Source organism: Hemitrygon akajei, chromosome 10 (genome assembly GCF_048418815.1).
Source record: "Hemitrygon akajei chromosome 10, sHemAka1.3, whole genome shotgun sequence".
Lineage (NCBI taxonomy): Eukaryota > Metazoa > Chordata > Chondrichthyes > Myliobatiformes > Dasyatidae > Hemitrygon > Hemitrygon akajei.
The window spans coordinates 82098872-82112733 of NC_133133.1; the positions used below are offsets into that span (position 1 = coordinate 82098872).

The following is a 13862-nucleotide window of genomic DNA, read 5'->3' on the forward strand; positions in this document are numbered from 1 at the left end:
TTCCCCAGTAACCGGGTAGTTTTCCAGCAAAGATAGATGGATGTACCGAAGCCTGATGCTACTATTTTCAAACGTTTTTATTTATAAAGGGGCACAAACGTATGGTTAATACAAAACATTCAGATCATATACGTCGTCACAACTCAATCTAAAGCCCAGGTATAGTAATAATCAATCAGAAATAAGCTCTACAGTTGTCTAGGGGTAATGTAGATATATATTGTTTACTGGATATTTAAAAGTCTTTTTGTGGTCACTGCAGTTCCACCAGCCGCCGTCGGTTGTGGTGTCGCGTTGGTGCACTTTTGTTAGAAAGAGAGAGAGAGAGAGAGAGAGAGAGAGAGATGTCATTAAACAGCTTCACCTGCCCGGGTCCCTACGGAGCACCGCCGTGGAATCCGAAGAGTAGGCTTCCCGGTTGTTAGTTAAAAGCGATTGTCCGTGATTCCATCCACAGACTCCCGATCCGGAGTCTAACGCACGTGGCTTCCTTCAGAATGGCATCCCGCTCCGACGGGAAGCACTATCGTGTCTTCCTTGTGTCTCTCCTTGGTGCGTCAGCCGCCCCGCCTCGGCAGCCCACCTTTTATCTGGACTGGCAGGGTTGTAGATGTCCATCAGGGTAGTGGGGCGAGGCAATCTTCCCCCCATCACCCATTTCACATTGCCCTGAGATTTTGCACGTAGGCCAGTTCCTTATCCCACAAAGGTGTCTCCCAAGACAATGGCTATGTCCGAGGCTTTTGTCTTGTTGAGCGACCAGCCCACTTTGCCCGAGGGCTTTACACGTGGTTTTCATGAGACAATAGTCAAAGAGTCGCTTTATTCTGCTTCCCTGGGGAACGTGGTCTTCAGCACGTCTCCCTCTCTCTCTTGGGTCATTTGACCCCCCCTTGACTAGTGCTCTTGCGAATCTCACAAAGGAGGGGGCTGGGGTCATAACAAGATTTAGCAGGATGTTGCCTGGATTGGAGAACAAGTCATATGAAGCAAGGTTAGCAGAGCTGGGACTTTTCTCTTTGGAGCGTAGAAGAATAAGAGGGGACTTGATAGAGGTCTACAAGATTATGAGAGGCATAGATAGGGTGGATAGTCAGTACCTGTTTCCCAGGGCACCAATAGCAAACACCAGAGGGCATATGTACAAAATTAAGGGAGGGAAGTTTAGGGGATACATCAGGGGTAAGTTTTTTTACACAGAGGGTTGAGAGTGCCTGGAATGACTTGCCAGGGATGGTGGTGGAGACTAAAACATTAGGGGTATTTAAGAGCCTCTTGGACAGGCACATGGATGAAAGAAGAATGGAGGGTTATGGGGTAGTGTGAGTTTAGAACGTGTTTTTTAAGGATTATATGGGTCGGCACAACATGGAGGGCTGAAGGTACTGTACTGTGCTGTAGTGTTCTATGGTTTACTAGGACAAGATCTTTTCAGTCCTCAGTTTTCTGACAAAAAAAAATACAGCTTAATATAGATGATGCAATATAATTAAATTCTCTAATATTGGACTTGCAGTGCAAAAGACTGAATGTAATCTGCACAATTACAAATGGTACATTTTCAATAAATTCACAAGAATGAGTTTCATTTTGGAAATGATTTGGAATAATTTGAGATATTGGTTGTGACACAGCATTGGTATCATCCAGAGCCATTTCCTCCAAGTGATCATAAAGGATGAGTTAAGCTCAGTTGAAGAGAATACTTTTTGAGCTTAATTTAAAGTTACAATAAAGATGGAAAGTTTTGTTATGTTATTTCAATATTATGCAATTTATTCTGTGATCTTGCAATAATTTCTATTATTCCATGTGATTTAACAAACGTATTAATAAACAACTTAGATTGACTCTGACTTGCTGTGCTGTATGAGTAATATACGCCAACCAGAAGTGTTCATACAAAACTCACAGAACCTGCAGCAGGGAGAATTAGACAATTGTTTGACCATTTTAAATGAGATCTAAATATGCAAGCCCGTCATTGAAGCTATATCTTGATATAAGCCTTGTGCCAAAATTTTTAATGATATTTGTTTTAATTATTTTGAGGTTCTCTTGAAGATGAGTGAAACTGAACCGGTTGATAAGCACTGAACACAGGCTGCGAAAATCTTCCCTTTAGTTAAGATCAGAGGATAGTACAGTTGGTCGGGGTAATTGGCTGAATAATGTAAGGTGCTTCTGATTATTGCCTCAGAGCCCACCCAGCTGTGCCTTCTATAGACCAACATTTATCAGGTACATCCTTTATGTACACCTCTGAAGGCAGGTATAGTTTAATTTTAACGTTTAATTCATGGAACATCACTCTCTTAAACTTGCACTGGTTTTCCACAAAGCTGCAGATTGGAACTCCTTCACTGCCTCCAGGTATTGCATAAGAAATATTTCTAGGAACGCATGCAGTAGAAGTGAACATTGAGTAGAATTACAGCAGGATTTGGTGCTTGAACAATGTCATCAAATTCTTAAGCATGGTGTGATACAAATTCATGGGGTCGATACATTTACAGACCAGTTAATCAGTTTCAAAGGCAACTTTCACCACCCTCTCTGCATTCTCTGTAAGATCTGTCAGTGCAGCACTCAGCATCTTGTAAGTCATGACAGATGATGAGACTGCTCCAAAAATGGAGCCAATGACAGGGACAAAGTCAAGAGCGAATTCCAGGGCTGAAACGGTAACAACAGCAGCACCCCAAGATAACCTCATAATTACATCTGGGGTTATTTCCCCCAGCAATGGAGCTTTTACTGTCGCCTTCAGCTCTTCCACAGGTTTTCCTGCTCTCTTGGCCAATCTTTGAAGAGAAGCATCATCCAGACCCAGGCATTTCCGGAAATAGACAATGGCTCCAATCAATATACCGATATCACAAGCGAGAGAGAAGCCGGGAACTGGGACCGCTCCCAATCCCCCAGAGAGTGTTGCAAACATCCAGATATGTTTTTTCAGAATCTCATATTTCCTCTGAACTATCTCCGCACTTAGATTTGGAAGGGCCAGAACAAAGATCCTTTTCTTTACATTATTTAGATCACCTTCGAGTCCTTCATTTAACCGAATGAAATCAAAACGATTTGGCTCTAAACTGGATATCAGGAACACAGTGGGATTCGGAAACCCTGCCTCTGCCAACCTCCTGAGACAGTCACTCCGAATCTTTTCCAGCTCCTCTTCTTCATTAATAACCTTCTTCTGTTTCCTCATGGAATAAAGATCAGCATCAATCTTAGAGCGGACAAAATAAAACTGTTTCCCCTGCCGTTTAATCTCTTTGGCAAGTTTTACATCATTTTCGCTGAATCGAGTAGCGGAGATTATGATAAAGAAATCAAATCTTTCAAATTTCATTTCTTTGAGATATTTAGCTGCTGGAAATGGTGTGGTTCCGATCCCTGGCAGGTCCCAATAGCGAACATTGGGCAGAGTGGGATGTGAGTACCCGGCTGGCTCCATTGTTGTTTCTGTCGTCCCAACTTCAGCTGCTCCCGGATCATCGCTCCGAAGTCCTCTCATGGCATTGATGAAGGTGGATTTTCCTGTACCTGATCTTCCCGTCACTGCGATGTTAAGCTCTGTTTTGTCCAGATCAGTTACTTTCTTCTCTATCAGTGGTTTAACTTTTTCCAGCCCACCTGTTTCAAAATCAGACTTCAGTTTGTTCAGTTCTTCCTGTGTGAAGAATGAGGAGGTCTCAGTCTTTGCCACCTGTTCACTGAAAGAAAATATGTTCCATTAAAGTTCTCAACTGAACAACTTACATTTAAATTTCATAGCATGGCATTCACAGAATGTCCTCATGTCAGTCCTTACTTTCAATGGTCTAAGTGCTCTTTGCCATTACAATTTGCTATCCAACAGCTATCTATAATTTGTTATTATAATATGCATAAGGATAAGTAGTTATAGGAAAGTACAGCACAGAAACACCCTTTGGCCCTTCTAGTCCATACCCAAACCAGTTAAACTGCCTACTCCCATCGACCAGCACAGGGAACATAGCCTTCCATACTCGTGTTATTGTTGCACCTATCCAAACTGCTCTTATATGTTAAAATCCTGAGTTCACAAGCACCACCTGTGCTGGCAGGTCATTCCACACTCTCCTGACCCTCTGACTGCTTAATATGCTTTGACTTTAATTAAACACCATTGCTATAACTAATGGAGCACATAGATCTCAACCTGTTTGTCTGCCGAGAAACATCTCCACATACTTCTACCATTTTATTTCGAATCTCCCATGTTGCTTCACCATGTTGTCTCTTCTCAGTTCAACGAAGTTACTTTAGCTTTTGCTTCTCTGAGATGATATTGCTGGTGAAGTTGGTGATGGGAGATATGGAGCACATGAGCCCTCTATTGTAAGGGGCACTAGTAATCGGTTGATGGTGGGCAGAAGAGGAGAGGTTATCACAGGTTCCTATGCAAATTTGTTCTGTCTGCAGTGTGGTGCATCAATGGGAATGGGAGTGGCTCATATTTGACTTGAAATGCTTCAGTCATTGATAAGCCCTACTGTAGTCAATAATCTGGTTTCAGCACATGCAGTTCTGAATGATGTTGCACAGTCAAATGGTTGGAGGCAAAAAAGAGAGGAACAGTTTCCAAGACATGCCCATCCTCAACTATTGTGAGTGCTAAAGATGTGACTGAAATATTCACAAGCATGCTGTTTGATAACCAGGTCAAATGGCGATAGGACCAAGCAACCTCCAGAATATAGTACAGAAGACCTAGATTATTTCTATGTAAGTAGATACACAACAAGATATAATATTGCTCAGATGTTAAATTCAGTATGGGTAATGATCACCAAATCTGTCTAAACCAAAACATTAACAAAGCAGTAGGGCCTTGCCATCATGGGACTCTGAAGAAGCACTTATTCACAGGCACACCTATGCCTAATTTGGATATTTCCAGGACAACTTGATCTTGAAACTTCATTTTCAACTCAGTTCAGTTGTAGACATGAGAACATCTTCCCATACAGAATGAAAACTCTCTTTGATCCCAGGCTAAAGCTACATTGAGAGTAGCAAAAAAGAGCCACACTCTTTCAGTAGGCAATTAAATATACCAAGTATACCAAAATAGTCATTAAGCATACCAAGCATGCATACCAACAGTTAGTGATGTAGTCCATATAAACTGAAGTTTGGAATAGCAAGAGTGAGATTGTGCAGGGAGTGAAACCACTAAAAAGTCCAAATCTCCTTGTGTGTGAGTTTCAGGCAGAATGGCCAAGTTAGAGTACTGAACTGAGATTTTGGCTCAAGAGGATTCAGTGAGAGGAGGTGGAGACCAAGGTCTCGGAAGCCATTTTGGATTGGCCATTGTGTGACTTTGTCAGCAGAGTAGTCTAACATCTGAGACTTTAGCTTTGATAAAGAAAGCAGAATTGTAGCAGATAAGAACAGGTAAGTTATTTTATACATTTTTGTGCCAAGGTCTTATGCACATATGTATACAATCCCATAAACCCGACCCACCCCTGGCATTCCCTCTCAGTCAACTGCCTCACACTCCTCTTGCGGCTCTCCAGCCTCACCATTCCCAACATCCTTTGCTCCCACCAGATAGTTACAAGTTCAAATGTTCATTTATCAGTAAAGTATGTATGCAACATACAACTGAGATTCTTCTTCTCCAGATAGTAATGAAACAAAGAGAACCATGGATTCAGATCAAAGAGAAACAACAAACTCACTGAACCCTGCACAAAAGAAAGAACAGCAACAGCATTATTAATCCACTGTCCAAGCCCCCTCCACTGCACAAAATGCAACAAAAACATTGGCCCCTAAACCCCTTCCCCCACCCACACAAAACACAGCACCGTTGCCTGCTCCACATTGACAAATACAGTTTAGTGGAAAAGTCTTAGCCACCCTAGCTATACATGTGGCTAAGACATTTGCATAGAACTGTAGATAACATACAACTATAAGCATACCAAATTACAACAAATTAAATAAATTAGGTGATGTGTTTTAGCGCATGCTGTGGGAGCTGGTTTCTGGTGACCACGTCTGAGTTATTCAAGAAACTCGGACTCAAATTTGAGGAGCTGGAATCTGAGCTTCAAACACTGTGATGCATCAGGGAGGGTGAGAGTACCTGGACTCGGTGCTCAGGGCCTAGGGGGTGGGACTGTGAGTGAGACATTTGGGGAGGGGGTGTTCCAAGAGTCTGGAGTGCTGGAGGAGTCTCAACCCTTGAACTTACCCAACAGGTCTGAAATTGATGCAATACACACAAAATGCTGGCAGAACTTGGCAGGCCAGGCAACATCTATGGAAAAGAGTAAACAATTGATGTTTTGAGCTGAGACCCTTCAGCTCTCAGCCTGAAACATCGACCATTTACTCTTCTCCAAAGATGCTGCCTGGCCTGCTGAGTTCCTCCAGAATTTTGTATGTATTACTTTGACCTGTCAAAGGCAGGTCTTGCCTTACGAGCTTAATTGAATTTTTGAGGATGTGACTAAACACATTGATGAAGGTAAAGCAGTAGATGTAGTGTATATGGATTTCAGCAAAGCATTTGATAAGGTACCCTATGCAAGGCTTATTAATAAAGTAAGGTGGCATGGGATCCAAGGGGACCTTACTTTGTGGATCCGGAAATGGCTTGCCCACAGAAGGGTGGTTGTAGATGGGTCATATCCTGCATGGCGATCGGTGACTAGTGGTGAGCCTCAGGGATGTTCTGGAACCACTTCTCTTTGTGATTTTTATAAGTGACCTGGATGAGGAACTGGAGGGATGGGTTAGTAAATTTACTGATGAATCAAAGGTTGGGGGCACTGTGGATAGTGTGGAGGGCTGTCAGAGGATACAGTGGGACATCAATAGGATGCAAGACTGGGCTGAGAAGTGGCAGATGGAGTTCAACCCAGATATGTGTAAGGTGGTTCATTTTGGTAGGTCAAATATGATGGCAGAATATAGTATTAATGGTAAAACTCTTGGCAGTGTGGAGTATCAGGGATCTAGGGGTCGAAGTCCATGGGACACTCAAAGCTGCTGTGCACATTGACTGTCTGGTTAAGAAGGCTGTGTGGTGTATTGACCTTCATCAATCATGAGATTTAGTTCAAGAACTGAGAGGTAATGTTACAGCTATATAGGACCTGGTGAGACCCCACTTGGAGTACAATGCTCAGTTCTGGTCACCTCACTACACGAAGGTTGTAGAAACTATAGAAAGAGTGCAGAGGAGATTTACAAGGATGTTGCCTGGATTGGGGAGTATGCCTTATGAGAACAGGTTGAGTGAACTTGGCCTTTTCTCCTTGGAGCGATTGAGGATGAGAGGTGACCTGATAGAGGTGTATAAGATGATTAGAGGCATTGATCATGTGGATAGTCAGAGGCTTTTTCTCAGTGCTGAAATAGCTAACATGAAAGGGCATAGTTTTAAGGTGCTTGGAAGTAGGTACAGAGGAGATAGCAGGGTAAGTTTTTTATGCAGAGAGTGGTGAGTGTGTGGAATGGTCTGCCAGTGATGGTGGTGGAGGTGGAAACCATAGGGTCTTTTAACAGACTGTTGGATATGTACATGAAGCTTAGAAAAAGAGGGCTATGGGTAACCCGAGGAATTTCCTAAAGTAAGTACATGTTCGGCACTGCATTGTGGGCTGAAGGGCCTGTATTGTGCTGTAGGTTTTCTCCGTTTCTATCTTTTCGATTTCCATCATCTGCTGATTTTCTCTTGTTTGAGATTGATGCTCCCTGTGAGCATGAGACAGAGGGCTGTAGGGAAGATGTGCAACTGAATCGTGGCACAAGGTTCATGGAGCTGTTCAAGAAGGGGGAGAGAAGAGAAATGTAGTTGTAATTGGTGATTGTATAGATAATGGAACAGGCATAATTCTCTGTCACAAGGATTGAGAGTCCCAAAGGTTGTGTTATCTGTCTTGTGCCTGGGTCTGGGACGTCCCATCTAAATTGCAGGGAAATTATGCATAGAAAAGGGAATGGTTCAATTTTTGTGGTTCACGTGGGTACCAGTGATCTTAGAAGAACAAGGGAAGAGTTTCTGCTGGGGAAATTTAAGAAGCTAGGGGCTAAATTAAAATGCAGAAACAAACAGATAATGGTCTCTGGCTTTACCTGAGCAACATGCAATTTGCATAGGGTTAACGAGATCAGAAAGATAAAGTTTGGTGTGGAAGAAGTGGGTTTCAATTTGTGGAACATTGGCACCAGGGTTGGAGAAAGGGAGCTGTTCTGATGGGGCAGGCTCCACCTGAGGTATGCTGGGAGCAGGATCCAGGATCACTTAACCAGGGCTGTGGTTAGGGCTTTAAGCTAAATAGTAGAGGGTGGGTTCAACAGGCTGGAAAAGTATGGATAAAATAAAAGGAAAGGAGAGTCCAGGAGAGGTTGCTGAAGTCTCCAGAATAATGCAGAAGACAAAGTTTAGAAAGGGATAAGAAATTATCTTCAGAAACATGGAGACAAAATTGAAAAGGGTGGTGAATACTGAACTGAATCTGTTATATTTGAATGCATAATGTATATATAATAATGTAGATGATCTCATAGTACAGTTACAGATTGCCAGGTATGATGAGCATCACTGAGTCATGGTTGAAGGAAGATCACAGTTGGGAGCTTAACAGCCAATAATACACATCATATCAAAAGAAAAAGCAGCTGGGCAGAGATGTTGGGATGGCTTTATTGGTTAAAAAATAAATAAAGAAAGTCACAAAAAGAAGGCATATGATTGGAAGATGCAGTCTACAAAGGGTGAAAAAAAGTCCCTGATGGGAGCTTTATATAGGCCTCCAAATGGTAGCAAGGATGTGAGGTACAAATTACAATGGGAGACAGAAAAGGCATGTAAAGAGGGTAATGTGTTGGCCATGGGGGATTACAATATTTAAGTTTATTGGAAAATTAGTTTGGTAATGGATTCTAAGAGAAGGAATTTGTAGAATGTATAAGACAAGTTTTTCAAACAGCTTTTGGTTGAGATTCTGGATTCGATGTTGTGTAATCAATCAGTTTTGATTAAGGGCCCCATAGGTAAAAGAACCCTTAGGTGTCAGTCATCATACCAGTATAGAATACATCCTGCAGTTTGAGAGGGAGAAGATAAAATTGGACGTATCTGTATTACAGTGCAATAAAGTTCACTGGCAGGGATGATAAAAGTGTAATGGCTGGACATTTTGACAACAATTAGACCATAAGATATTGGAGCAGAATTAAGCCATTTGGCCCATCAAGTCTGTTCTGCCATTTCATCATGGCTGATCCATTTCTCTCTCAACACCATTTTCCTGCTTTCTCCCTGTAACTTTCATGCCTTGACTGATCAAGAACGAATCAATCGCCACCTTAAATGTACCCAACAACCTCACCTCCACAGCTGCCTGTGGCAATGAAATCCACAGATTCACTGCCCTCTGGTTAAAGAAATTCATCCTCATTTACATTCTAAACGAATACCCCTCTATTCTGACGGTGTGCCCAGTGGTCCTAGACTCACCCATCAAAGGAAATATCCTCTCCACATGTAAAGTATTTAGGCCTTCCAACAGTCAATAATTTTCAGTGATATCCCCCTTTGTTCTACGAAATTCCAGCAAGTGAAGGCCCACAGTAATCAATCGCTCCTCAGACAATAATCCTTTCCTTCCTGGAATCTTTCTCATGTAGCTCCTCTGAACCTTCTCCAATTTCAACACATACTTTCTTAAACAACGGGCCCAAAATTGCTAACAATACTCCAAGAGGCTTCACCAGTGCCTTATAAACCCTCAGCATTACATCCTTGCTTTCATGTTCCAGTCCGATCAAAATGAATGCTAACATTGTATTTTCCTTTCTCAACACCAACTCAACCTTCAAATGAACCTTTTGGGAATCCTGCACGAGGACTCCAGAGTCCCTCTGCACTTCAAATTTTTGAATTTTCTCCCTTTTTAGAAAATAGTCTACAAACGTTTGTATACTTTCATACATTTCCCAAAAGTATATTCCATTTGCCACTTCTTTGTCCATTCTCCTAATCTAAGTCCTTCTGTAGCATCCCTGCGGCCACAAGACTACCTGCCTCTCCACCCATTCTCATGTTGTCTGCAAGCTTGGCCACAAAGCCATGAATTCCATCAAACAAGTCATTGATATACAATGTAAAAAGCAGTCCCAACACAGACCCCTGCAGAACACAACTAGTCACTGGCAGTCAGTTCTGAAGACACAGGATCAGTTCATTCTGAAGAAGAAACATTGTAAAGGTCAGATGAATCAACCATAGGAACAAGGAAGTCAAGAATGCTATAAAGCAAAATAAAGCACATACAATATAGCAAATAATACCGAGAAGTTAGAGGATTGGGAAGTTTCTCTTTTTCAATATTTTTATTAGTTTCTACATAGATGAATAAAGAGTACAAGAAAGTATATATAAAGGTCAAAAAAACAACTACCAATTACATTATAGCTATTCATAATAACAATCTCATTACCCCATATTCATGTAGGTTAGTCAAAGTTATATTGAAATATACTAATTTATTACAAAAAAAGAGTCTAACCCCTACCAAGATCGAAGCTGATTATTAAGGAGAAAAAAAAGGTAAAATACCTTCTCACATAATAAAAATTAATAATAGCCAACATCTAAATTTAAACAATGAATTGAAGGTTTTGAAAGTTTTGAAAATAATTCAGAAAGGGTCCCAGGAAGTTTTTTAAAAAAAGCAGAAAGCAACCAGGATAAAAAAGAAGTCACAAGAGAAACGATAAATATGAAAGTAATCTATCAAATAATATAAGAGGAAACCAAAAGCCATTTTCTTTTTAGATGTATACAATGCCTGAAAAAGTATTCCTCCACCACCCCAGAAGTTTTATTGTTTTACAACATTGAATCACAGTCGATTAATTTGGCTTTTTTAATGCTCTTCAAAAGAAAATATATTTTTATATTTTATGTTTATAATTATAAATATAAAACACAAAATAATTGATTGCTTAAATAATCACACTCCTTTAACACACCAAATCATCACTGATTTTGAGGTCACATAATTAGTTAAATAGAGATCATCTGTGAGCAGTCAAGAGGTAAAAATACACCTGTATCTGGAAGGTCCGACAGCTGGCAAAAACTACAGCATGAAGACAAAAGAACACTCCAAGCAACTCTGCAAAAGACAAACTGAAATGCACAAGTCAGGAGGTGGATACAAGAAAATTTCCACGTCACTGAATATCACTTGGGAGTCCAGTTGTCAAACATCAAGAAATGGAAAGAATATGGTACAGCTGTAAATCTGCCTAGAGCAGGCCATCCTCAAAACTTGACTGACGTTGCAAGAGGGAGACCAGTGAGGGAGAATGCCCAGAGACCTGCGACAACTGTGGAGGAATTAGAAGCTTCAGTGGCTGAGATGGAAGACTGTGCATTCAACAACTGTTGCCCGGGTGCTTCACCAGTTGCAGCTTTATGTGGCAAAGAGAAAGCCACTGTTGAAAAAAACTCACATGAGATCTCAGCTAGAGTTTGCCAGAGGGCATGTGGGATGATAAAACCAAAGTTGAGCTTTTTGGCCGTCAGACTAGATTATATGAGAAGCCAAACACCACACATCGTCAAAAATATACCATCCCTACCGTGGAGCGTGGTGGTGGCTGTATCCTGCTGTGGGGAACTTCACTGCAGCAGGCCCTGGAGGGCGTGAAGGTAGAGGGTAAAATGAAAGCAGCAAAAAATGGGGAAATCCTGGAGGAAAACCTGATGTAGTCTGCTAGAAACTGTGACTTGGGAGTTTTGTTATCCAGCAAGACAATGACCTCAAGCATCAAGCCAAAGCTACACAGGAATTGCTTAAAAACAACAAGGTTAATTTCCTGGAGTGGCCAAGTCAGAGTCCAGACCTCAATCCAATTAAGGATTTGTGGCTGGACTTGAAAAGGGCTGTTCATTCCCGATTCCCATGCAATCTGACTCGAGAGGAATTGCCAAATTACCAGGGCTGTAAAAGTAGTAGCTAAAGAGATTGTGGAGCAGTAGTAATGATCCTTCAATAATGATTTCAGAATAGAGGGAGGCAAGAGACGGGAAATTATAGGGAAGTTTGCTCGACTTCAATAGTTGGGCAAGATGTGAGGGTCTATTATTAAGGATGAGGAATCAAGGTAGCTGAAGGTACATGATAAGTTATGAAGAACTCAGTATGGTTTCTTGAAGGGAAATCTTGCCTGACAAATCTGTTGAAATTTTGGAGAAAATAGCAGGCAGGATAGACAAAAGGGAAACAGTAAATGTTGTTTACTTGAATTTTCAGGCGGCCTTTGATAAGGTGATGCACAGAAGAGTAGAAACAAGATAAGATTCCAAAAGGATTGCAGCATGAATAGATGATTGGCTGACTGGCAGAAAGCAAAGAGTGGGAATAATGTTAACACACATAAAATGCTGGAGGAAGTCAGGTCAGGCAGTACATATCTATGGATAGCAATAAAGAGCTGATCTTTCAGGCAGAGACGCTTCATTAGACCCGATGAAGGGTTTCGGCCTGAAACAACAGCTCTTTATTCCTTTGCTGGTTGGCTGCCAGTGACTAGTGGTGTTCCATTGATGTCAGTGTTGGCAGGAGGACTTGGACAGATCAGAAAATAGGAAAAGAAGTGACAGAACTAATGCAGTGTAGTGAAGTGTATGACCAGGCGTTTTGGTAGAAGGAATATATATATATAATTTTAAATATATAGATATATAGAAGGAATAAATATATAGATTATTTTCTAAATGTAGGACAATTTCATAAATCAGAGGTACACAGGGACTTGGGTGTCCTTGTGTAAGATTCCCGAAAGGTTAACTTGCAGGTTGAGATGGTGGCAAGGAAGGAAAATGCAATGTTAGCACTCGTTTTGAGAGGACTAGAATATTACAGGAAGGATGTGATATTGAGGCTTCATACAACATTGGTCAGACCATACTTCATGTATCGTGAGCAGTTAGGGGCCCCATATCTATGAAAAGATATGCTACTACTGCAGAGGGACAGGAGAATATTCACAAAAATGTCACAGGGATTGAAAGAGTTAACATATGAGAAGTGGTTGATAGCTCTGGGCCTGTAGTCATGGGAGTATAGAACAATAGTGTTGGGGTGGGGGCAATCTCATTGAAACTTACAAAATATTGAAAGGCCTAGTTACAGTGGAGATGAAGAGGATGTTTCCAACACTGGGAATGTCTAGTTCCAGAGGTCACAGCCTCTGAATAGAAGGGTGTCCCTTTAGAATGGAGATGAATTTCTTTTGCCAAAGGGTACTGAATCTGTGGAATTCATTGCTACAGATGTCTGTAGAGGCATGTCATTGGTTATATTTAAAAAGGAGGTTGAGGGGTTCCTCATTAGTAAGGGCATCAAAGATAATGGGGAGAAAGCAGGAGAATGGGGTTAAGAAAAATAATACCGCTATGATGAAATGGCAGAACAGACTCGATGGGGCAAATTACCTAATTCTGCTCCTATGTCTTGTGGTCTAAACAATGATGGTTGTGTTTGTTTCTTTTGCATCTTCACTTGTTCTTCTCCTTTCCTATGAAATAGGAAGTTATCCATCCCACTGAATGGACTGGCCCTCAGAGCAATGCCTTCATTTCATCAAGGTAGACCTGGTGACATTTAAGAAACAATATCTTTCTTCATAAACATGGCGCATAATGGAGATGAAGATACATGAGGAAATGTTGTCTCATAGTAAAACCCTGGTTCATTCTCTTTGTGGACATTTTGTTGGAGAATAGCATAAACAGGCAGCATCATTAAATCTTGCAAGTGGCATTCACTTCATCCTTTGTGTGGTACTGGTGG

The 13862-nt window shown here is 41.3% G+C and overlaps 1 protein-coding gene across 3 annotated transcripts in view; it reads right to left on the minus strand.

Moving 5' to 3' along the window:
* Positions 1-693: 693 nt before the first annotated feature.
* The window catches only part of LOC140734514 (interferon-inducible GTPase 5-like), a 218192-nt gene continuing 205023 nt past the window's right edge, over positions 694-13862 (minus strand). For all 3 annotated transcript variants that reach the window (XM_073058583.1, XM_073058584.1, XM_073058586.1), the window contains one exon: positions 694-3722. In XM_073058583.1, the coding sequence (XP_072914684.1) occupies positions 2522-3722 (1201 nt within the window). In that variant the 3' untranslated portion in view covers positions 694-2521. The remainder of the gene's footprint in view (positions 3723-13862) is intronic.